General features: G+C 41.9%; 4 protein-coding genes across 7 annotated transcripts in view; 2 read left to right on the plus strand and 2 right to left on the minus strand.

The window, feature by feature from the left end:
• Positions 1 to 2,638, minus strand: part of veph1 (ventricular zone expressed PH domain-containing 1) — an 84,414-nt gene extending 81,776 nt beyond the window's left edge. The window contains exon 1 of the mRNA XM_061828109.1: positions 2,502 to 2,638. The gene's annotated coding sequence lies outside the window, so the exon portion shown is untranslated. The remainder of the gene's footprint in view (positions 1 to 2,501) is intronic.
• Positions 2,639 to 2,804: 166 nt separating this feature from the next.
• On the plus strand, positions 2,805 to 18,276 carry golim4a (golgi integral membrane protein 4a). 3 transcript variants are annotated; one of them, XM_061828006.1, is made up of 16 exons: positions 2,805 to 3,426; positions 9,907 to 9,981; positions 10,155 to 10,204; positions 10,392 to 10,445; positions 10,536 to 10,686; positions 11,160 to 11,242; positions 12,252 to 12,335; positions 13,024 to 13,188; positions 13,255 to 13,527; positions 13,761 to 14,026; positions 14,194 to 14,270; positions 14,353 to 14,399; positions 14,814 to 15,017; positions 15,912 to 15,980; positions 16,285 to 16,377; positions 17,415 to 18,276. In XM_061828006.1, the coding sequence occupies exons 1-16, from the start codon at positions 3,240 to 3,242 to the stop codon at positions 17,532 to 17,534; spliced, it is 1,998 nt and encodes a 665-aa protein (XP_061683990.1). In that variant the 5' UTR covers positions 2,805 to 3,239; the 3' UTR covers positions 17,535 to 18,276. The 3 variants fall into 3 exon arrangements, with proteins under 3 accessions (XP_061683990.1, XP_061683992.1, XP_061683991.1); XM_061828008.1 differs by having other exon boundaries at positions 16,291 to 16,377; XM_061828007.1 differs by having other exon boundaries at positions 13,764 to 14,026.
• A 532-nt stretch (positions 18,277 to 18,808) lies between these two features.
• The window catches only part of pdcd10a (programmed cell death 10a), a 36,998-nt gene continuing 29,996 nt past the window's right edge, over positions 18,809 to 25,810 (plus strand). Inside the window, exons 1-2 of one of the 2 annotated variants that reach the window (XM_061827156.1) lie at positions 18,809 to 19,535; positions 25,534 to 25,661. The gene's annotated coding sequence lies outside the window, so the exon portion shown is untranslated. The remainder of the gene's footprint in view (positions 19,536 to 25,533; positions 25,662 to 25,810) is intronic. The other variant, XM_061827154.1, reaches the window with a different exon arrangement.
• LOC133504986 (leucine-rich repeat-containing protein 9) lies at positions 20,411 to 22,544 on the minus strand. The gene is made up of 4 exons (XM_061827762.1): positions 22,038 to 22,544; positions 21,818 to 21,960; positions 21,555 to 21,752; positions 20,411 to 21,424 (listed from the first exon to the last, which is right to left on the minus strand). Exons 1-4 carry the CDS (start codon positions 22,188 to 22,190, stop codon positions 21,307 to 21,309), a joined length of 612 nt encoding a protein of 203 aa, XP_061683746.1. The 5' UTR covers positions 22,191 to 22,544; the 3' UTR covers positions 20,411 to 21,306.

Here is a 25,810-nt window from a genome sequence, read left to right on the forward strand (position 1 = left end):
CGGCGCTGACGGGTACATTGATACATTTAGCACCCCTGACTTACGTGCACGGATCTTTTGTTACATTGTGAGAGGATTACGCCCCCCCCCCCCCCAAAAAAAAAAACTTATTTTTTTTATTTTTTTTTATTTAGTAGCTGTATACACACCTACCTATCATTTGGAACCCACGAAGCTCTCGTCCTTTGCGCACGTATAATCAATTTTTTGCGACAAACCGGGTCTTTTTGAGAAGTATGAAGAATGAATCCATCCTCCCGAATGTTCGAGCAATATCCAGCAATACAACGAGCCGGCATTTTGGCTAACACGAAGGAACAACGAGCTCCCTTCCAGCAGGTAAAAGTAATATAAACATACGAGGCCGCTTAAGTGGGCGTCTGATACTAATGTCACATCCTGCTACTTCTTGAAAACAAATCCCTCGCGAGAATTTTCATGGCGGGAGTGACAAAAAGCCATATACGTCAAAATTATGTTGTGTGGTGAAAAAACAGATGGGTCCATTCCGGCTGCCTTTTTTTTTCATTAGTAGCATAGTAAAAATCATGTAGTTCATGACAGTGGCACTTTAATGTGTGTGACATAAAATGTCCCCTCTAATTGTCCAATTCATAGCCCCACAGGAACGCTGTTGTGTAAAAGCTGCAGATTTCTATTACAATTTATGATGCCATATATTGTTGTTCTCAGTTTATTTATTTTACAATTATGCTTGACAGCAGTCTATTTCAGCATTAACTTCGAGGCACATTTTATCATTTATTTTTGTATTATTTCAATTGGAATTGGCAGCAAACATCTTCACATGGGGTGTTTGGAATATAATGAAAAGTTGGTTTTAAGTAATAATTAGATACTTTGCTTGAAGAGTGAATGAGAGAACATTTTTAACTGTTTTGAATAGCTATTACCATATTTATTCTACTCTAGGCCATTTTTGTACACTTATGATGCTTTTGACTTGCCTCAGCGTCTGACTGATGTTGACTGAATAAGCAATTAAGTCAGCTGATAAAATATTTGCCCAGCATTTTCCTGTGAATTAAGCATAGCAAACAAAAGAAAAATCACATGTAGTTTTACTAAGAAACACCCCACATAATGATCAAGTGATCCTCTACATCACTGCGAGCCAAAAAAATAATACGCATATTGTTAAATTAATGCCTCTCTGACAGTGTCAGTAAAAAAAAGAGAGCATTTTTTAAATATATATAGTTTTTTATGTCAGATATTACAGGTGGCCAATGGTCATTCAGCTTTGGTCAGTCAGAAGAAAGCTTTTTTTTTTAATGATACATATTTTTCCTATCCAGTCAATCTACGTTCCTACCCTCACCTATGGACATGAGCCGTGGGTCGCGACCGAAAGAACAAGATCCCGGATACAAGCGGCCGGAATGAGTTTCCTCTGCAGGGTGTCTGGGCTCTCCCTTCGAGATTGGGTGAGAAGCTCGGTCATCGGTAGGGGCTCAGTGTTGAGCCGCTACTTCTCCGCATGGAGAGGAGCCAGATGAGGTGGCTGGGGCATCTGATTCGGGTGCCTCCCAGACGCCTCGTTGGTTGAGGTGTTCCGGGCACGTCCCACCGGAAAGAGACCCCAAGGACGACCCAGGACACGCTGGAGAGACTACGTCTGGCCTGGGAATGCCTCGGGATCCCCCCTGGAAGAGCTAGATGAAGTGGCTGGGGAAAGGGAAGTCTGGGGATCCCTGCTAAAGCTACTTTCCCCGTGACGCGACCCGGAAAAGCGGTAGATAATGGATGGATGGATATTTTTCCCACAATATGATAGACAATTGAAGCATGCCAATGGGCTTGGACATGACGTGGGGCCTCTTCACCGCACAATGCTTGTCTTTACAATCACAGGTGAGTTGGATCCCATCCCATCTGACTTGGGGCGACAGGCTATACCCTGCTAAAACTTTTTCTACAGAGATCTATAGAATTCTATAGAACAACTTGTTCTATAGAACTTTGGCTGCGATTTTCTTTCGAATTTCTCCAAAATATTTTAAGTCCTATAGAAATTCTAAAGGACTTGGGTCCTAAAGTTCTATAGTTCTTTAGAAATTCTTTAGAAATGTTCTACAGAATTTTTTTTTTTTTTTTTTAATCAGGGATAGGTGCACACTGGACTGGTCGCCAGCCTATCATAGGACACCCAGACGATCATTTACACCACACTCATTTTCCCACCGGTATCTACAATGAACTTAACAGGAAGCCATATGCACAAACATTTTGGGAGGTGGGGAGTGTTCAAGCCAACAAAAAAAAAAAATGACCAATACTATTTATAAATTAAAAAAAAATCACAGTGGTATATATGTTGCTTACATAAACAGTCTTATCAAACAGGGTAAGGATAAGCAGCTATCCTAAATAATATAAATAAATAATAATATATATAAAAAAATATATATCCTAAAATATCAATAAATATCCTAAGCAATGGATGGATAAATCATATATTAACTACTTGAGCTACTTACAGTAGTTGTGGCATCCTGAGGAAGATTTTTATGAGTTTTGTAGAACATAATTTTGGCCGTAAATGTGGCCCACTAACTAATGTGAGTTTGACACGCCTGCTCCAACAATTCGCTTATCATTCAACATGATGCAGTCAGCAGATTGCTTGACAAGCCTTTGAAATCATTGATTGAATTAGCACAAAACCTGCAAGCGCGGAATGAAAAGGCAATTTTCGTTATAATCGACATCTCTTGCAACCAATAGGTGACAGGTATTTCTTGAGGGGTGGGGCGAGCAAAATAAAGGTTCCTCGTGGGGCGGGACTTCCTGTTTAGTTGCGGTTGGATGGCAGGCATCTACTGGGTTGACACGTAACTGAAGTTAAAGGTGCCATGCAGGCCTCGGTGGCGATTTCGGACTTGACTTTTTTTTTTTTTCCCCGTGAAACTTCTATAGTTTGCGTCGTAGAAAAAAAACGTAAGGTTGGGCGATTTTAGTTTGTCGTGCTACTTCTCGGCAAATTGGCCCACAGTGGTCAAAGTGGAAAGCTGAGCGTCCACAAATTTGAAAGAACGCCGCGAGTGTTACCGTCCCGAAAGGGAATGTTTGCATCAACTCGCTTCGTCCGCGTGAAAATGTCTCTGGAGTGACCAGGGGTGGGGGTGGGAGCGACGTTTGCGAGTTGACTCGGTAAGTTTCCAGCGGCAGAGACGGAGCTTACTCGCAGGAGCGGCGGGGAGGGGCGCGGGTCCAACATGGGAAACGGGGTGTGCTCGCGGAGGCAACGGAGAATTTTCCAGTGCCTCTTGGTCGTCACCGTGGTCTGCGGGATGATGTACGGCGGCATGGTGTCGTACGAGATGCACAAGGACCTGAAGAGGACACAAGCCATGGCGCTGAAATACCAGCAGCACCAAGAGTCTCTGTCGGCTCAACTCCAAGGTAAACACAGTGACGGTGTTGTGATTGACTTCCCTTGCGCATGACATGCTGTTGCATCAAACTCCGCTCAGCAGAGCGCCTTTAACATTAGTGCCTGTCCACGGTCATCACTTAAAACACAATTTGGAACTTAAGATTGATGACAAACCCGCGGGGAATACGGCGTAAAGCCGACAGAACACGCAAACTGCAAACCAGAAAAAGTCGGCGCATTTCATCGCGTCTGACGTCACGTACTACTCGACAGCCACAAACCACATAGCGGACCACGAATATACATACTTAAACTACATTACTATGGGTCCAAATAGTAGACTTAAAAGAAGTCATTTGAGTATCGCGTCAGCTTTAATCATCCACTTTTTGTTTTTCTAGTTCTTTGTGCCCATCGCCATCGATCTGCTGGAACACAATTTGGACCAAACGAATAATGACAAACTTGAGTTCAGCTGGGTGTGATCGAAGCATTACAGCACGCTAAAACTGGAAATCAGGAAAAAGTTAGCCCACTTTCTCTTACCTCACATCACCACTACAATAGTAGACCGACACGACCCTGCTAACAAAATTTCTATAGAATTTGTATCGAACAACTTGTTCTACAGAACTTTGGCTGCGACTTTCTACAGAATTTATATAGAACAAAATGTTTTTGTAGAAATTCTATGGAAAGGTTTGAAGAACAGAAAGTGGTGCAGTGCTTGATGCCAAATTTCTATAGAATTTTTACAGTTCTGTAGAACAATTTTCAAGCAATATCAGAGTTAATACACATGCTGAAGTCTCATAATGCATCAAGTATTTGTTACAATATATAAATACTGTCATGACTATGGAGATTTCAAAATGGGGCACGTCCATCATGTAAGACAAGCCATTATTATCAAGCCTACATCTTGAAAAATCTGAATCCAGCTGTCAGGGTGTTGAAGAGGGCACAACATTCACAAACCTTCAATCGCTATCAACCAAATGGCCAAACAGACCAAGGAGACATTATTCTAGATGTAAATATTAATCACAGGGAAGTTGTAGCAATTCAGCTGTAAGTATACTGCAGCCTGATGGTGTTTAACTCAAAGACGGTCAGTCCGTGACCTTTGTTACAGGGTGCTGTTTAATCTCGTGACTGACCAGGTTAGGTTTTAGCAAAGCGCTCAACTGCCAAGCTAAGTGGATTGTCTTTTTTTTTTTTTTTTTTTTTTTTTCCCCCCCTGCCGTCAGTGGTCTTTACAGGACACCACACACAAACACACACACACACCTTTTTTTGTGCTCTCTAACTGCACAAATTTGCTATAGCTTGAAGTCATAAAATCAACCAAAACGTCTGCTAGTGTCTGCCTTCAAGCAAGGGGACAATTATTTATATTCCCCCCCCCCCTCAGATGTATTCAGAAAATGTCTGCGATATGCTTACGTCAAAATCCCCAAAGGATAATTCCGGATAATTATACACCACGTTTTTTGTCTTGCTGTAATCAGCTGGTTGTAGAGGCTGGCTCCGTCTCATGCAAATGAGCTCGTCCTCATACTGCCCCATTTACTGGCAGGTCGATGCTGAGTCCTGCTTTTTTGAGTGTGGAAAAGATGTGAGGACCTGCAAAGAGAAGGAAATCATTTTAACTGGTGGAGGAGGCATTTCATACACAATACTGTACATATGTGGCGGATGGGAACGTCACCAAACACAAATACCCTCCTGGGCACCACCACTACATTCACAACTTTGCTAACAAATGCATCACAACAATTGCTGATGATCAGAATGTAGCATCTTTAATATCGTAACACGGAACTGTGCGTCCAGTCTTGTGCTAATTTTACTATAACCTCCCCCAACTCGCATATACAATTGTTTAACAGTGGGGTGGAAATTCCGAACGGCTCACTCGTAGAAAACCTTTTCAGAAATGGCAGCTAAAGAAAGATATGCTTGGTGTTCAGACTTAACTGATGGGGACCGGGCAGGCAATCACAAAATTCTGAATTCCATGATATGCATCATTTAAAGCCAAGGAGTACGGTGGAAAGTTCAAGGGTCTTCGATTAAACGGGCTTGCTTCTCTATGAATTGACCTTTTCACAATGTGTGTAAAAGACGGTCATCAGGGTACCTCTGGGTGTAGAAAAGTTGACTACTGCTGACTTGAACCGGGAAGAAGAAAAAAAAAAAGACAAAAATGTTTGTTTTGAATCACACTCTATATTATAATGTAAATTGCAGCCAGCATTCTAACACCCCTGGAATGGAACTACCTGACATCTTCTTTTCGGCTGACACTTCAAATTAGGGCTGGATATTGTGAAGAGCATTACGGTGCAAATTGATTCTTTGTTGCAATTGGATTTGGATTCTTTAGGGTGTGATTTGATTTCATGCATGATCGATTCAGTAAGAGATGTATTTTAATGCCCATCTGAGAACGTTTTATGCTTCCTCAAATTTTCAAGGAATAAAACATCTGAAGACAAAAATGTACACAACTGCAAAAAAAAAAAAAAATCCATAGGAAGTATAAAAGTGAAAACTATCAAGTTCTGTATAAACACTGAAGTGCATGTAATATATTTGTTCTTGAAATTCTGACTGCTTTTCTCATCATTTTGTTGTATTTAGTTTGGGTGTCGGCTTCGTCCACACAATGCGAGCTGCAATGCAATAGAATACAATCCATGTCAAGAATTTAGCTTTCAGTATAATCCCATCCAGTATTAGTTTAAAATTAACAGTTAGTAAACAGACTTTCCTGACCTGTATTCATCAATACTAATTTGTTTTGGACTATGTACTCTTGAAACTGAATCTATGTTGTGTTTGGGATTAATTATTCACAAGCATTTTCTTCACCTCACACACAGCTTTGAACCAAAATGTAGTAATTTAGTTTCATGTACTCGCATTGCAGAATGTCTCTGAGAGGACGGCCATGTTTGTTTTAGTTTCCATTTCGAGACAAAGCACCATTTTACAGACTCTTTATGGCCTGGCACTGTGCCATAGGGTCTCTGAGACTGGAGGGCTTAATAGAATGCTGGGCCCATTAGGGCAACTCCAGTGGTAGTGGAGTCACTCCATTGATGGTGTATAAATGGGGCAGCTCATTCACTGGTATTATTGACAAATTTCTGTTCCATTACAGAATACTGAATTGCTGTAAAAAAAAAAAAAAAAAAAACTTCAAAGTGCAAATGATGGCATGATGATGAACTTTCAAATATGTTTAGAATTGATGAGGTGTGAGGTAGACTTTATTTATCGTAACATATACCAAGAGAGAGGGGAGAAAAAAAGTGTTTCATACCAATTTTTCTCATTTCCTTTTAACAGTCTTTTTTTGAAAACACACCAGTGCAATCCGACGCTTTAACTGGAATACGTAGGTCCTTATCTTGTATAGCATGTTTGTATTGTGGAATTGATCATTCCGAATTGATACTGATTGTGCGGCATGATGTCCATGAAAGCTGGTTGATTCATATTTACTGTGTTCTCAATGTTGAGGAGAACCAGTGTAGACTATGACTGGATGGCATCTCACAGCATTAGGGGAAAAAAAAAACAAACAAAAAAAAAAACACCGTAGCGTCCTTGCTTTCCAACGTTGCACATTGTTTGTTTATGAACATGGTCAACAGAAATTTGGACTCAAACATTCAGGCAACCGGTGCTGATATCGTCCTGCTGTGCTTGGCAAGATTCACTCAACAGATCCAATCATTCCCTATCTAAACCGGTAGAGCGGCATAGTAAAGGTCAGCTCCAAAGAGTGCTGCAAAAGCACTTTTCATCAGGCTGTGTTGGAAATATGTGAAAGCAAGACAGTGATTGCTAATTCTTCCACAGCGGGGACAATGACTCTGTGTACATGCACATTTTGGAAGACACTTTGTATACGTAATTACACTTTGTGCTAGTAACTAAATGCATCCACAGGGACTGGTGATGTATGAGGTGTCAAAAAATTTAGAGGACTGGCTCCCCCCCTCCCGTCCCTTGGGGGTTGAGGGGCCCGGACCTCCCTTTCTCGGTGTGCTGGCAAAGCAACTCCATAAACGAGTTAACTGACATGCATGGGATTTGGTCTTTACCCACTAATACATGCCATAGACACGGTATGGGCTTGAAATGCTTGTGGTGGGACCATTAACAATAATAATAATAATAACCCTCATGGACTGTTTTTTTTTTCTTTTTTGCCCTTTCGGCTTATCCCGTTAGGGGTCGCCACAGCGTGTCTTCTTTTTCCATCTTAGCCTATCTCGTGCAGCTTCCTCTGGAACACCAACTGTCCTCATGTCCTCCCTCACAGCATCCATCAACCTTTTCTCTGGTCTTCCTCTCGCTCTTTTGCCTGGCAGCTCCACCCTCAGAACCCTTCTTCGAATGTACTTAGTCACTCTCTCACCTCCGGACCTGTTTGAGTTATTTTTTCTTTATCACACGCTCAGGAGGATCTTCAAGTGGAACCATTTTGAAGAAAAAGTCGAGATTGAGATGCCCGTGATGACAAAACTGTGGTAGATTCCTGAAGAGTGCATGAAGGTGTGGGAGAAAAGGGTTGGGAAAAAATGCGTAGGAACTCGGGGGAATTACTTCAAAAGGGAAAACTTGGGATTTGAAATATCTTTTCTGACACGTGTTCTCGAACCACTCTTTTCAGGCACATCATGTGGACAGTGCAGCAGTTCAGTTTTTGTGCCATGAGCCGGTTTCACGTCAAGCAATTTTTGGAAAGATCAGCCTCGAAGTAAATATAAACATGAGATTTAAAAACTACGACTCTCCACAAACATGAATGTAGTCGTCACTTGTGGGAGAATTGCACTTGTTTCTCTTCAACAAGACGGAGACAATGATAGTCAAGCATGCCACTTATGTCCACTCTACTCCCTAATTTTGTTTTTGTTGCCATCATTGCATAAAATCATTCTTGACAAGGATGTGATGCTGGAAATAGAAGCAAAGGTTTTCAGTGCGTTCCTGATTTGGAGGCCTAATTTGCGAGCTTATTAAAAATGTAGCGCTGACGTGGTGTATGAAAATCACACTGGTGCGATAAACTCATACAAGTTGTCATATCTCATCATTTTTCATTTCCCTGTTCAAAGAAGCTCTCATTTTTTAATTTTTTTGCTAGCTTGTGGGCTTACGTTCGTGAAATAGTGATTCTCTCTGTGGCCCAGTACCAAATGCCGCACACATAGAACTGCTAGTGTATGTGTGTAATAATTTCAGTTTTAATGTTGGGTTGCTGTTTCTCTCTGCTGTGTGATTAGTGCTCTTCTTGCTTACCAACCTATCAGATTTTGACAAACATTTCTGCTTGAGAGTTTTGTCAAGCACTACAAAGTATAAGATTAATCTCAAAAGTCTTAAGCATGACAAATGTTTCTAAATTCTAATTCTAAACTCCCAACTTGAAAGCATGCTTGACCTGCTTTCCCAAATTTTAGAGGTTCATTGTACATTGTCTTGCATATCACGGTATTGTGATGCTTTTGTTGTCAGTGTCAAAGTATTGTGATTACTGTAATTCCGGCCTACAGAGCGCACCTGATTATAAGCCTCACCCAGTACATTTGTAAAGGAAATACCATTTGGTACATACATAAGCTGCACCTGTGTAAAAGCCTCAAGTGCCCACATTGAAACACGAGATATTCACAAAGAAACTCTGTACGCAGAAAGACTTTTCAAAGTTTTAATACCTTATCTTATCTTAACATAGCAACAACACTGTAGCATGAACAGGGCTGGTTAAAAATCAAACAAACATACTGGTAAAAAAAAATAAAAATAACACAGCCGCGGCAGCTACACAGTAGCAACACGGTAGCACAGCAATAACAGGGCTGGTTAAATAAAATATACCTCAATCACTGAGATGCGGCAGCAACATGCTAGCGCAGCGCTAACAGGGCCAGTAAAAAAAAGAAAAGAGAGAAAACATACCGGTAAAATTCACTTCCTCGGCACATATATTCCACCGGTCTCACTCTTACCTCTTCCGCTGAAGTGCCCTCTTGCGGCCGTTAAAATGCTCAAATTAGCCGCAACACCACATAAGCTGCAGGGTTGAAAGTGTGTGAAAAAGTCGCGGCTTGTAGGCTGGACATTACGGTGTATTGTATTGTGAGTGACTGATTCTGACACCTCCAAGGAATAGGGATCAATGCAAGTTGCAATTAGAGTTAGCGTCTTTTCATTTCTCGTATGTGTGGTGTGCTAAATGTCCATGTATTTGCATCTATAAAAATGCTTTGGCTATAAGAAGCATCGTGCTAACTGTGGAAAGTTAACCTGCTGCGCTCAGAGGAATCTGGGAAGCACTGTCCCACAGTTGGAGTGTGTTAATGTAACTTAACTTGGTCTTGTATTACATCAAGTATGTTTGTACTTGGATGAAATGCCTCAATTGAGCACCTCTGCTTCGTCACTAATTGGTTATACTTCTCTTGCCGTCTTCCCGTTTGTAGTGGTGTACGAGCATCGCTCAAGACTGGAGAAGTCTCTTCAGAAGGAGAGGTTAGAGCACAAAAAGGCCAAAGAAGGTGAGGCTTTCTCATTCTGATCTCACACAGAAACTTCATACCTCATGCGGAATTACAAATATTTATTTTGACATGCGGCTGTTTTTAAAATTCACTGCATTCACTTTTTAAACAAGGCTAATGTGTGTTTTTTTTTTTTTTTTTTTTTAAATAAATACTTTTCTCTGTTCCAGATTACATGGTGTATAAACTTGAGTCACAGCAGTCACTGAACAAGGAGAAGGTACTTCAATTCTTATGGACCATCTCAATCATATGATTAAATTTCATCTTTTATCAAAAAAAACCCTGAACATTTGTATTCCACTGCTTCTATTTTTGCATTGTGTGTATCCCATAAGTAGTGTCCCTAGTAACCCTGGACAATAAAGAAGTGTTTTTACAGTATTTTTGTTTGTGTGCTCACGCAGCAAGACTCCAGCAGCAAACTGAGCTCACTGCACGTGCAACATCAAATGCTGAAGGTTCCGATTCGCTTTTTCCTCAACAAACACAGACACGTCATGTCGACTAAAATAATGGCCACGTTTACACTGCTCTTTGCCGTCTCTCAGAACCAGCACGAGGACCTGAAGAAGCAGTATTACGATCTGCAGGAGCAGCATCAAATGCAGGGAAACGATCACAATCGCCTGCTAGATGAGCACAGAGAGCGCTATGAAAAAATGCAGCAGATCAAAGACAAAGAGGTGGCCCAGCTGAAAGGTGCCCATTTTGGTCACTTACGCTTTCAATATCCCTACTTTGTCTCCACCTTGTGCTATAATCACAAACTACATGTGATCAGGATCGCAACTGATTGGTTTTACGTAATGCAGACGAGCAGTTGGCACTTCTCCCTCATAGACACGAGATATGGGTCAGAACATAATTGTGATGAATTTGCATTTTCACCCTGTTCTTGCAGGGGCTTACTTCAGGTACTTCAGTTTCCTCCCACATTCCCAAAACATGCACGCAGAAATTAATCATAAGTGTTTGTTGTGTATGTGACTTCTGATTGACTTCTGAATCAACAACCCGGAGATTGATGTGAGGTCAGGATTGATTGTGTGGTCAGCCACCGAGCCGCCTGTCAGAAATCCGAATATTATTTGAAAATACAAATATTGTGCTGGGGCATTCCGTTTGTTTTTAGTCATGCTCTTTGTGTTAATACTTACTGTTTCTCCCTGCAGATAATGTATATAACCTCCGTGAGGAAAATAAGCAGTTAAGGAAAGCCCATCATGACATTCACATGCAACTGCAGGATGCTCAGGTGAAACTTCATATCTACTTTTTGGATTTAATGCTTCTTTCTTCTTAGTAAGTTGTTGGGCTGTTAAATTAAAAAAAAAAAAAATATATATATATATATATATATTTGTTATGTAATTCGTGCGGTATGGTGGTGCGACTGGTTACAGCGTTCTTCCTCTCACTTCTGAGAACTGGGGTTCAAATCCTGGCCCCGGCTAGGTGGAGTTTGCACGGTCTCCCGTACCTGCGTGGGTTTTCTTGGGGTTCTCCAGTTTCCTCCCACACTTAGCTGTGATTGTGGGTGAAAATGGTTGTTTCTATGTGTCCGAGGATTGACTGGCAACCAGTTCAGGGTGTACCCAGCCTCCTGCCCGAAGGTTGCTGGGATAAGCTCCAGCACTCCTGTGATCCTTGTGAGGATAAGCAACCCAGATAATGGACGTAATTGTTTTTAGGTTAAGATTTTTTTGGCTTGTAAAAGAAGTTGGTGTGGTTTCACTCAAAATTTACGTGACAATAGACTTTTTAAGTCAAGTAAAATATTTGCCTGCCTTTGAATGTTCATTGTTGAATTTAGACTTCACACTGATATGATCAGATCTTTCAGTATCAGCCGATTAGGAACTTTTTTTGGTAATCGACTCACCGGCTTTAATGTCATAATTCACAGATCCAATCAATAACGCATCTAATAGAAGACCGTTAATATGTTCTGTCTGTCACCATATCTCACTGCCATAAGTTGATGAATGAATATACATTTATTGTAAAATATATATTTCAGCAATTAAGCACACAAATATATACAGTAAATGAGCAGGTCATTTAAATAGACTTAGTGATCTTTTTTTTTTTTTTTTAACTTGCTGATCAATGATCAGCCCCAATAATCCTGACTGTGTTAAGCCTAGTTGAAATGCTCAACATTCTTGCTAATTTTATAAATCAGTGTTTCTTCTCTTGTTTTTTGTGGCGAGTCTGTAACAGCCAAGTGTTAATGGCATCCATTGTGTTGCGCATGTGTTCAGGTGAGGCATCAGGACCTGAAGACGGCACACGATCAGATCGCACTGACACTAGAAGACCACAAGAATGCGCTAGCGGCTGCTCAGGTAGGGAAACAGTTGAATTTTTTTTTTTTTTTTTTGCAACATAGCATGTAAATAGGATTTGTGATTGCTGCTGTTCATAAAAAATATGATTATATATCAGGAATTAGTGTTAGGAGTTCATACCGCCAAACTGTACAAATGTAGTTCTCTCAAAAAAGTATTTTTGTAAAAGTATTTTTTTTTCCATAATAATGTTGTAAAAATTATTTTTGTGAATTTCTCAATGTGTACTTTTTATTTATAATTTGAAAAGCTTTAACAGCAACACGGTGGCATATGTCATCATCATCCAGCACAAGTGATTGAAAAATGCTCTTAGTTTCTGACGCTAACACTGAACTTCACAAATTAAAACTGTGTGCAATTGTAACAGTTGTTGTGGACAAATCAAATCCATGACTGCATAAGATACTGTTCTGTTTTTGAATGCCCCTTTTTTTTTTTTTTTTTTTACCATTTCACAACAATTGGAGTTGTTTAAGTGGTTAATCTCAGCATTGTTGGTTGAGCCCATTTTTTTTTTTTTTTTTTTTTGCCGTTATAGTAAGACTTTATATTTGGGAAATTAAATTTGGCATTTTTTTATTCCTTTATTGAGTGACTATTACTTATTTGGACTAAGGAACGTAGCTATTCTCTCGATCTACTCTATAATTTACCTCCTGTGGTCTTGTGACTGCTATTCTAGATACAAGTAAATGAATACAAAGAGCTGAAAGAATCCCTGAACAAGGCACCAGACTTCAGACTGCCCGATCAAAACGCTTTGCTCCAGCAACCAGATCCGAAGTCTCAGCAGGCAAACAAGGAGATTCCTGTCCCGAAAGGAGATAGCCATGATACTGAGTCCAGGGTATTTTTATTTTTCATTTGACTTACCCAAACAAAAATCAGTGTTCACACCAATATGTTGTCTCAGTTGGACCAGCAAGTGGAGGAGGCGGCCCACGCCCAGTCCAAGGCCCAGTCACACCCGACGGTGTCACAGCACACTTTGTCAGAGGAAGGAGACGCAGAAAGAAAGAGAGAGCTGGCCGAGGAGGGGATGGCCCAAGCAGGACAGCCTCAAAAGCTTGAGGAGGAGGACCTGGATCAGCAGCTGGAGGACCAACGGGAAGAAGAGGAAGGCGAGTCAGAACTGGAGCAGCCAGATGAGAACGCCTTGGACAGCCGAATGCATCAGCTGCAACAAGTCAGAATTAGTTTACTTTTCTAAATGTTTTGCAGTCCTAAAATTACATCGCATTTAAAATAAAGCCACCACACAAAATAATCAATTAACTTTTATACCAGAGAGAAAGTTGCCTATAAAAGTCATTTGTTTAGAATGTTCCACTTGTTTGTTCATATTTTCATCTTTCCCTGAAGAGGAATTATACACCTGTGTATTTTAATATCAGATTGAAATAAATATTTGTTGTTCAGAAGAATGTTCAGGCACAGCGAGAGGCGCACAATCAGTTGGAGAACGCCAAGTCTGCTTACGAGGAGCAGAAGGAGCAGCAGCGCCGGGAGGCTCAGAAGTCCGAAGAGCGCCGCCTAATCCAGATGCGACAGGAGAGCCTGCAGTCCCAGAGAGCGAGGGTGCTGAGGGAGAGGGAGGCCAAGTTGAAGGAGGATCAGGAGAGGGAGGAGCAGCAGCATCGGGAGGCAGACCGACGGGAGCAGCTGCTAAGAGAGGAGCATCAAAGGTCAGATCAAATCACACTGAGATGCATACAGTGAGTGAAGTACTGTAAAGACATGTAGCTACTAAGTTTGGGGCAGAAATCTATTTTCCAGCAAATTAACTTTATTTACACACCTTCTTTAAACATGGACTTCTGAGATGAACTCACTGTTCTTTTTTTTTTCTCAGGAAAAAGGCTGAGTATGAAAGGATGGACCATAACGTAGATCAACATAAACAAGAGCACCACTCCGACCACGAAAGAGGTAAAGTGGCACCTTCTTGCTGTCCATCCATATTTCTGTCACCAATGTGGAGGAGCTTATTTGCTTCATTTTCTGTCCATAGAGGAACACTCACTCTTGTTACACGATGACATGAAGGTGCCACATCAGGTGACTGCTTTATATTTCTTGTATATGCTCACTTGTCTGGCCTCTCTTTAGCGTAATAGCTCACCCCGGTCGACCGTTCATGTGAGCATCTGCCTCACAGTTCTGAGGACCAAGGTTCAAATCCTGGTCTGTGATGAGTTTACATGTTTTTGTCCACACCTGCAGTGCGTGTGTGTGTGTGTGTGTGTATGTGTCTATTTTATGCCTATTAAGAGTATATCCAGATTCCTGAAGTGTCATCCTCGGCCATACGATGACAAAGTTTCATGTAAATTGTAGTTTTCTGGTATTCCTGCTATGTAACAAACAGCTTTCACCTTTTTACTTCACAAATTCCAGATGTAACATCCATTATTCTAAATCTAGTGAGTATAGCTGTCTGCCTTTATAAAAAAAAAAAAAAAAATTCCGTAGGGTGCAATCGGTGGTGGTGAGCTGGACCCTGAGGATGACCCCAATAACCAAGGAGAGGATGAGTTCGAAGAAGCAGAGGAAGATAAGTCACATCACCGGGTTGCTGAGGAAGAAGAGGAAGAGGAGGAAGAGCCGGCAGCACACGCTCAGCACATAGACTCACACCAAGGCCCTGAGCATCCTGCAGTGGAAGATGAGTTGGTGGTGAGTGCGTGCACTGGGAAGAAGGGATGCAATACTTCTGTTGGGCACTGATGTGACGTTTACAGTACAGTAAAGCCAAACGTCCCCGTTTTTGAACAAAAATTGGTACTTGAACGGCCCAAACAACACAACCCGGAAATAACATACTGCGCGCGGCCAGACCAGCTGACCCACGACGCGCTTTGTTGTGAATTCCCGCGCCGCCGAAAAGGCCCGGAAGTAACATAATGCGCACGGCAAGGAGTTGACCCACCCACGACGCATTTTGTTAACCCGGAAATGACATAACGCGCACGGCCCAATCAGCGCACTTTTGTTATTCTCTAGAACGCAGCCTCTGTAGACAGACGTGTCCCAGCAGTGACTGTTGTTTTTGTTCTTATTGAGGACTACCGTATTAACCCCCAATCATGGCTCCAAAGATGGCAAGTTGCTTGTTTGAAGTTATTCTGCACTTTTGTGAATAAAAAAAAGTTGACAAGGCTGGGGTCCGAGTCGCGACAGATACGGCAATGCACTCCCAGCCTAGCTTACTCTACTACTAAAGCATACATTTTAAGCAAAAAATCAATATATTTCTTAAACTATTTTATTATATAAAGTATTTACACTATACATGTATTTCTGTTGTGCAGTTTATTATCAGGAAAAGCTAAAAAAAACCAATTTTTTTAGGCTTGGAACACATTATTTCTTTTTCCATTCATTGTAATGGGAAGAATCAATTCGGTTTTCGAACAATTCACTTTTCGAACCGTTTTCTGTAATGCATTGTGGTCGAGAACCGAGGCATCACTATATAGTAATGTCTTAGAATAGATGGTGCTGACAATGATCTTGGTGGCCATTTGACATCATCTACGTGCCCATGTGTGTGTCTGTGTGTGTGTCCAGATCGCTGGAAACCCGGATCAGCAGGAAGACAATCTAGACGACCAGTACAGAGAAGAAGCTGAAGAGGAGGTGTGAGACACCACCATTTGTTCTATTATGTGAAAATAACTCTGACAAACTAGGATAATAACAGTGATTTTAAGGGGACTCTAGTTTGTGCTCTCTAGAAGAAGATTGTCATGTTAGTTGAGCTACAGCCATGCAGACCTCCTTAGTTTTATGTTTAGCTAAATGCCCATCCATAACAATGTCAAGGAAGCCATCCCTCAATCTCTTATTTTCACTGTTGTCCTTGTGAAATGGTTTATCTTAGCTACTTGACTGAAGCAACTTCTTCGTGAGTCAATGATGTTGTCTCTTTCTGACCTCGGAGGCTCAGGAAGACGTTGCTGGTGGGGAGAAGAAGGCAGAGGACCAAGTTGAAGAGGATGGAGAGGACACATACAATGAGGAAAACATGGAACAGGTGGGTTTCTTGATATACTGTATGATGTTTTGCAGGTTTGTCGGGTGAGGGAGTTGATGAATAGCTAGCTACATGTAGTAACATCACAGCCAGCGAAAGTTCCATGTAGCGTTTGCCACATTAATTAAATACACTACTTCTGACTGCTTGTTAAAATTCAACTCAAAGAACAGCTTCCTCACAATATGCTTTTACTGAGAGGCATTTCTAATGTTGGTGGCCTGATTTTGCTTCGTGTCAGCATGTACAGTATGTACCATATTTTCCGCACAATAGGGCGCACCTGAGAGCCTTTAATTTTCCCAAAAGCTGACAGTGCGCCTTATATATGGATCAATATTGAGCCTTTAGCACAGCCCATCTAATGGATGCATAACGTAACCCCAGTCTGTACTGTGCGCCTTATATGTGGGGAAAAAAAGTTTTAAATGGGCCAGTCATTGAAGATGCGCCTTATAATGGTGGTGCGGAAAATCTGCTAATATTGAAACATGGAAACCACTGCAAAATACAAACAGTCTACCATAGAGCAAAAAGGACAAAAAAAGAGAAGAGAAGAAAAAGCTGAGAAGAGATTCGGAAGAAAAGATAAAGTTGCCAAAAAGATGGAGAAGATGTTTATAGAGTAGATTTATTCTATGCGGGATAAAGACAACTGAGGAATGGGGTGCGGTGGGGGGAGGGGGTAGCATTACCCGCTGAGTAAGTAAAAGACAACAAAGTATCGTGCATATTTTTATATGTTATTTAAATTAAGTGTTACAGGTGTCTTGCCCCTGCGGCTGGTAGTGTGCGTTAAATTAAATGCACATCCACGGCGCCACTGTAGAGGAAATGGGCTCTTTCTCTGCCTTATTATCTTAAGGGCAGATTTTTGAATTTCACGTTCAATTTTGCCCGTGCTCCTGATTTGTGATTGGTCAGGGTATACTTTAATGATCTGTTTCAAATACAGTGAGTGTGGAAATTGTCAGCCTGTGGGTACTGTTGCAATATGTCAGCTGTTGTCGGTGACAGTGAAGTCCTGTTGTGTGCAGGGAGCACACAAAGAGGAGTCTCACGGCAAAGACATTGAGGAAGACAACTACGAGGAAGACGAAGCTGAGGATGAGGGGCCCGGTCGAGAGAAGGGAACCATTCGACGGGCAGAGATGTAAGACGGAAATAAAACGCAGAGATTCTTCTTCCTCGTCCCTAAAAAGGAAGCCAACAGCCATCCAGTCATTACTCCAAGAAGGACAATTGGGATAAGACGTCTGGAGATGCAGTAAAAGGCTCGCGCCAGGACTGATACGCTTTCACTGTGCAATTGGACACAATGTAATGGGTGGGAATGTTTTTTTTTTTTTTTTTTTTCCCCTATGCTGTACAATGTCGTCGTTGTTTTCATATTCACAGCTTCTCGGTTTTAAATGCACACATGCAAAGAATGTACTTTCACCACGGTGACTGCGTAAAGTAAGAAAAGGTAAGTTAGTGTTCTTTGCATTAAAAAAAAAAAGGCAACTTAAATGTACATCTGGGATTCTAATCAATCAAGTGCTTTTTTTTTTATTTATTGTTGATTGATTGTGACACCTTTTGACAATCAAACAAGGTGCAACTTATAACGAAGTTTCTCACGCCAACGTGTGCCTTTGTATTCCTACGACTGACTTAGTCATTTTGCATTTCTGAACCCACAATATGGAGAAGGTCAAAGTTAGCATCTGAACTAGCAAATTCTGCCTTACACAATGTTCCCTAGGCAGTTATTTCAACAAATCCATGCAATTTTTTTATTACAATCTACATTAAATATGTGCTATTTATATTTTTCAAGTATTTGAAACAAATGTGGAATTTAATGAATGTTTTGTCAACTGAATCTTGTATGTGGAATAAAGAAGATTTCAGTGACATGTTTTATTTGCCCTGTTAATTTTGTGAATTAGTATTCTTTGTTTCCTTCCGGCTTGTCTCATCACTGCGCATATTTTCTGTCTCGTTTTGGCTAATCTTCATTCCTCTCCTTTCCAGTGCATGCCTCCACCTTTCTAACACTTCATATCTTAAACCGCTTCAACTGAATACATTTTAAAAGTACTCCCTGCTAATGATATGCCCTTCTTCCTGACTATAAACCTTGCTTTCGGTATTAACTGATCCATTCATCCATTTTCTTTGCCGCTTATCCTATCGGGGATCACGGGGAGTGCTGGAGCCTATCCCAGCTGTCAACTGGCAGGAGGCGGGCTACACCCTGAACTGGTTGCCAGCCAATCACAGGGCACATTGAAACAGGCAACATTTACACTCACACCTTGGGGTGATTTAGTCTCCAATTAATGCATGTTTTTGGGATGTGGGAGGAAACTGGAGAGACTGGAGAAAAACCCCCGCAGGCACGGGGAGAACACGCAAACACCACACAGGCGGGGCCGGCATTTGAACACCGGTCGTCAGAGCTGTGAGGCCAACGCTCTACAGCTGTTCCACCCTTAACTGATCCAGTACAGCAGGGGTTGGGAACCTGTGGGTCGCGAGCCATATCTGGCTCTTTTGATGTTGCATATGGCTCGCAGAGCCCTCATCACTAAATGCTGCAGTGATTTCCAACCTTTTGTAGAGCCAAGGCACATATTTTACAATTGAGAAATCCCACGGCACACCTCAAGAGGACTCATGGCACACTAATGTACCCTGGCACACTTTTTGGGAATCACTGACATACTCTCCAATGTCTTTTCTGTCATGTGGTCAACGCAAATTAACAGAGATAGTTTGTTCTAGTGGTGTTGCCGTAGCTCACAGTAGCAGTCTATGTGCGCAGTCGCAGAAGCGTCCAACGCAAACGATCGGCTTCAAAAAAAAAAAAAAAAAAAAGATGGTGAGTTTTAGTTTTCACCAAGCTTGGACAGCTATTCAAAGATGGCAAAGCATCCGTTGTTGATGTTGACAGCTTTTCGCATAAAGACAAGATAATCAAACAAATAAAAGACATGCTATTGTTAGCAAGAACTGTTCACCATCTTACCATCATGATGGCAAAACAAATTGAATTACGATCACGATTACCGGATGGAGGTCTCAACGCCTGCATGAAGCTTCATCTAACGACGTATGACAGACTATAAAGCCATCAGCAAAACCATGCAGCACCAGAAGTCACATTAATGGTAAGAATTTCTTTTGTCATCATTGGTTAGCAACGCCATCACAATGTTATTTAAAATAATTCAGAGACTTATTGCACTCTTGTACATAATTGCTCAAATACACCTGTATTTAGTTTTTAAACTTCTATGGCTGTTTTGAAATTACATTTTGGGTCTCTTCCCCACCAACATGGATACTTATTTTCTTTGCTCAGACAGATAACACATACACATTTGAATCCATGCCAATGAGGCATGTAAGCAATTGTTTGCTTTATTGCTCTCAAGTAAGATAGACAATATGCTACTTCAGTTTGAGCAAGTAAGTTGGCTGTACGTATTGGATGTCCTCATATGGGTTTGGTGAATTAACATAAGTGTTATGTTCTAAATCTTACGATACTCCAGATGTGGATATACAGTATTCATTCTTGCGGTGTGAATGAGTTTGTCTTCCTCTGTGCAAAGTGCACCAACCTATCACCCTAAGTCATCTCAAAAAGTTTCCACTTACCCACAACCACAATGAGAACAAGCACCATGAGTTGTTTTCATCACATTTTTTGGTTGAATTACCCACACGCCACTGCACACCGCCATTTAAGCTCTCCACCGAACGCGTACCCAGTGTGGAAGTCTACGGAATACTCTCGGTTAGTGTATGTGTTTTTGTGTTCACGGGTGTCTCGGGACTCAAGTACACAAGAGAGGACTTGCGAACCATCAGAGAGCCTTCTTCTGACTTTTTTTTAGACAACTCTTGCCAATTCGTTGAAGTTTTTTCCAGAGTTACTAGTCGGCGCGCTCTTCAAAGCCTCGCAATCCGGTACACAAGTCCGGTTGCGTAAGCGGGGACGTCGGCTAACGGCTTCTGACGAAAGACTTTGGACGTTCTGCGGCTCTGTGCTTCACAAAGACTTGGCTTTGTGGACAATTGTCCGACGCTGCTATCCCGCTGCCCGGTCTCAAACTCCATTGCGCAGATGTGTCGCCGAGCTAAGATAAGAAGCTTAATTGATACTCTTTTCAGAAGGCCAACATTACAGTTTTAGTCACTTGAAAGATTCATGAATTTTGTGGAATACTTTATTCTTTTGTCTTTCTGCCATTGCCATCAAATTTTAAACAAATAATAAACATTTTGCTTTGCTTGTGGTGAACTAATATACAGGTTTTACTTTTTGAAAAAAAAAAAAAAAAAAAAAAAAGAAATAAATGGAGTTTGCCTCTATTAACAAAATAATATTCCACCGCTTTTAGTTTTCCGTGTTAGCATACAGGTGAGTGCTCCTCCTCCGTGATTTCTGTCACATAGAGTAAAAGATCAAGGGCACAATACTGCGCCTTTGTTACGCAGTCCAGAGTCCCATGATGTGTGTATGTCAGGTAGTTCTGTAGTCATTCTGGGCTTGATGTGCTGTCGATCGCGTCTTCCAATAAATGCGGTTAGAAACATAATGTCGTCCACCTTGCCTATGTATGGGTAACGGAGGCTCAGGGATCGAAAATGGCCATCGTTCGAGGCAGCCCAACGGATGACGTCACGTGAAAACAACCCATAGAAATTGCATGGATGAATCAAATATTCCTGTGCAGAGTGGACACAACAGCATATGTACATATATCTAAAACAATGACTATAAATACTTAAATCTCCAGGAAACTGTATTTTGTGTAGTGATTTTGGCAATAGTTATGGCACATTTAAGGTAAAATTTTTGTTTTGTTTTTCTTCTGTGAATCAGTAGCTGTGAGGCAGCACAGTCCTGTACATATTCATCCCTAGAAAATGTCACAAAATGTTGCACATCCTTGTAATTTGTGGGAAGTGTAGTCCAGAGTGGAGATGGTCTTCTGGCAGCATCGGGACTCCGTCCAGGGTCTCCAGATTTGGCAAACAGGAGAACACACTGCGTGAAAGCAAGACAACAGAGGAGTTGGAGATGATGACGCCATGATTGCCATGATGGCTACTCTACTGTATGACGACACATGGTAACAGATTCCCTTATTGTGTATTGTTTGAGGTCTGGTCTCTACCATGGACGGTAGTCCTGAGTGAAGGTGACTGGATTGAGGGTCAAGTTTAGGGATCGCAGAGGACTGTTGCTCAATACGTCCAATCCTCCCAGGGAGCTGATGGCATTCTCCGACAAGCAAAGTTGCTCCACGGCTGGAAGTTTTGGCAACTGGCGTAAAGACACCAGATGGTTCTGGTGCAGATTTAATACTCGGCACCTGAAAAAACACCAGAAAGGAAAATGGTATTTGCTTTATTTTGCGTGATTAATGCTCTTTTTCACCTTGGCAGACAGACAGAATTGAGGTTGCTGAGAGAGTTGTTGACCAGCTGTAGTTTCTGCACGCGTATCAACCTCCGGAGGATGCGGAGGAAGTTTTCTTGCTGGAAAGCGTCTCCTAAATCCTGATAGGAAAGATTCAGCTCCTGTTAGGAAGCATAAGATAGAAAGGAAGAGCTATTTTTAGTTCTCTGACATAAAAGACAAACATGTCAAAACTCACCAGACAGTTTTCCCAATTCTCTTGTCTTCGCTCTTCCCAACTCTGCCCCTCCTCCTCTTTCCTCCTCCTCCTCCTCTTCCATCTCTCCACACAGACTGAATCTGCCTCTCTTTGAAAGAGCTCTTCATCGGATGGCCCTTTGTGTGACACCATATATTTGTTTTAATCCACCGACCTCAATGAAAGAACAGTTCATCCAATGTCAGCCTATTCTAACTATGGCCAAAAGGTAGTGTACACTCGTTGCCATTGAATATTTTATTTTATTGAATGAAGAAAGGGGTGGAGCAATCAACCAGTCATCACCTGGTAGTGTGTGGGCACTGATGGTGGGGAACCCAAACATGTCGTAAGGGTCTGCAGGGAACATCAAGCAGTGTCCTCTGTCAGAAAGAGTTTCAAATCCCACCTCCTTCAGAACTGTACCAATGTCTCGAGGAAGAGTGGGGACATTGGGTCCAAGTGGACCATGTCCCATGCCATCACTGGTGAGACGGCAGACTGGAATTGTGGCCGTGAAAGGGTTGTTGGCTTTCTTGGAAGTAGTCCCTAAAACCGTTGATTGATACCAGCGGTAAGGGGTGCCGTCAAGCTAAAGAAAGAGTCCCATCAGGCCTTTTTGGCCATTGGGACTTTTGTTGGGAGTAAAAGAAAAGGACTCCAGGTGCAGATGGTCTAAAATGAGTTTCCTCCATAGAATGTCCAGACTATCCCTCAGAGATACAGTAGGGTTAAAAGCTTGGTCATCTGAATGGAGCTCTGCTTCTCCTTCCCATCTAGAGGAGCCAGATGAAGTAGTTAGGGCATCTATTCATAATTCCCACTAAATGGGTACCTGGTGAGGTGTTTGTGGTACAACCCACCAGAAGGAGAGCCCAGGGGTGAGACAGAACACACTGGAGAAACTGTCTCCCTCAGCTGGTTTGCCAGTGCCACAGGGTCAACTTGGAGAAGCTAAACGAATTGACTGGGGAGAGGAAAATCTCAGTTTCCCTGCTTTAATTGGCGCCTCTGTGACCCAACCCCAGATAAGTGGACAGAAATTAATGGATTAATGTTCAAAAGGGAACGGTGACCTTAAATATTCACGAGCCCCGATATGAGCGACACCAAAATCGCAGTATGATGCAGTGCAGGTTGGTATACACCGCCACAGTTCTGTCATACTGAGGCACACCTTCTCGGACCCTTGGGCAAGTCAGCTGATCTCCGGTAAGGTCACACTGCGGCAGGTGATGCCAGGAGGCAAACCGGAATCGGCTGGATGGAAGCTGTGGGCAAAGGAGAAGTGGAAATTATAATAAATTATAAAATATATTGAATCATTTTAGATACACCAATGCTGCAGACATGTCAGATTAAAAACATCATCATTAAAGCACTGCTCATCCCTGTGTGAGTATCCATATTACTTTGTAAGGTATAACAAAATCATATATCATATTAGTGATATTTTGTTCCGTCCTTATTTTGCAGTTACCTGTAACTTGGGAGATTTCACTAAGCTGCACGATAGACACAAACTAACATCGCTATTAGAATTATGAGGCATTATAAACATTCATGATAGCAATTGATTCACTTTGGATTCAATATTAAATATCATGTTATTGATGTGTACAACAAGACTTTATCCATTTTTGGTTTTGATTAAGAAAAAGATACACAGTAAAGAATGAACTTGGTGTCAAATACTGGTAATTAGCCCTGTGGTGTACAATACTGTATATTATACTGTGCTTCGAATAGTTTTATCGGTAAGGATGCAGTAGGGAGGTAGAGTAGCGAAAAAGAAAACTATAAAGACGGAAGAAAATTAAATGGGAAGGGAGTACGTCCGACTGAATGAATAATTGCGATTTGTGCGTTCGTTTGCATGCGCGCATTGTGTGTCAGTCACTTACAGGCGTCGGTCCAAGTCCAGAATCAGGACTCCTTTGCACGGAGGCAGGTAAATGTGCCACACCGACCTCCGATTCGTGTGACAAATGGGATTTGGGGAGGCTGTCGCTGAGAGTGTTCACACCTGAAGAACTGAAGGGACGAGGAGGAAAAGGGCCGCATGATGGTTGTCTGTAACAAAAACTCCGGTGTGCGCTGAGAACCTGACCACAAGCCAAGTGGTTGAGTTACAACCTGGGACACCCGAGCAGGTCTGCGACTGCTTTATAATAGTCCGTGCGCCGCTCTATAATTGATTGAATTTGATACAAAGCTCAAACTGGTTGAAAACTAGTTTGAGGTTTAGTCATCCACTGACCTTACCCCTGGCTAGAGGTGATGAGGTATAATTTTCAGATGACATCTCATTTGTTCAGTTTTTAGAATGAAGACTCATCTTTGTACTCCAAGAACCCCCGGAACCCTTGAATGAATCATATAAATCCCTTCAGCCATCCAATTTCCATAAGGCTTGCGGTGCTGACGCCTATCTCGGACTAACTCCGGGCAGGTGGCGGGCACACCCTGAACTGGTCGTCAGCCAATCGCATGGCACATATAAACAAATCACTATTAGCACTGACATTCACATTCATTAACCTTGGCCTCACAGTTCTGAGGACCCGGGTTCGATCCCGGGCCCGCCTGGGTGGAGTTTGCATGTTCTCCCCGTGCCTGCGTGGGTTTTCTCCGGGTGCTCTGGTTTCCTCCCACATCCCAAAAACATGCAACATTAATTGGACACTCTAAATTGCCCCTCGGTGTGATTGTGAGTGCGGCTGTTTGTCTCAGTGTGCCCTGCGATTGGCTGGCAACCAATTCAGGGTCTACCCCGCCTCCTCCCCGTTGACAGCTGGGATAGGCTCCAGCACTCCCAGCAACCCTTGTGAGGATAAGCAGCAAAGAAAATGGATGGATGGAAATTCTTTTATACTATAAGAAAATTTCTATCGCCTTGTCCTGTTAGGGGTCCCCACATATTTTACATTTATCAAATTCTATTCATCCCATCAAGTTACACTTTCACAATTTGACAAATTATAATATGGTAACTCAATCATGTAGTCAAATAATGAGATCAAAAGACGGTACAGTATGCTGATACATTCCTGTTATACACCTCTGCGAATTACAAAAACAAAAAAAGATAAACCAATTGATACATTTTCTCAATTTGTCAATCAGAACTGAATATTTTTGGAAAATATTGTACTCTGAAATGAACTGTTCGATTGTACTTAATGACCCAAAGTTTTCCCATTGCCTTATATTGAAAAAAGGAAAATTGGATATTGTCGATGGAGAAGCAACAAAATTAAAGGTACTTCTTCCTTTTACACAAATAAATAAAACTGGCATTGGAATAATGCAGTATTCCTACATTGCATACATTTCATTTGTGGCATAACTGGGTTACTTTAAGATTGTAAGGTCCCTAATATTCTAATTTCAAAATACAGCGTAATGACTTCGCTGCTAGTGCAGACTTTAAACAAATGTTATGAGATTATTTGGTTGTCTCACCTTTCTGACATGTCCCACTCGTGTGTGCTAGAGACCTCTGCCTGCCTTCAATCACACATAGCGAGCGCTTCCATCGGGCTGTGCGAAGCCGCGGCCGCGAGCCATGCGGACCAAGTCTGGTGCCGGCGTTTCTTGGGGACCAAATGTTCCGCCTGACAGGTGAGACGCTCCCGGTGCTACAGGACTTGTGAGTGTTGCCTAGCAACCGTGTTGAAGTGAGAAAGGCAGTCGACATTACAAGGTTCGAGGAGCACACTTAGTCGTGGTTAAAAATGATGTAATTTGACACTTTAATTACTTTAACTGGG

Source organism: Syngnathoides biaculeatus, chromosome 8 (genome assembly GCF_019802595.1).
Source record: "Syngnathoides biaculeatus isolate LvHL_M chromosome 8, ASM1980259v1, whole genome shotgun sequence".
NCBI lineage: Eukaryota > Metazoa > Chordata > Actinopteri > Syngnathiformes > Syngnathidae > Syngnathoides > Syngnathoides biaculeatus.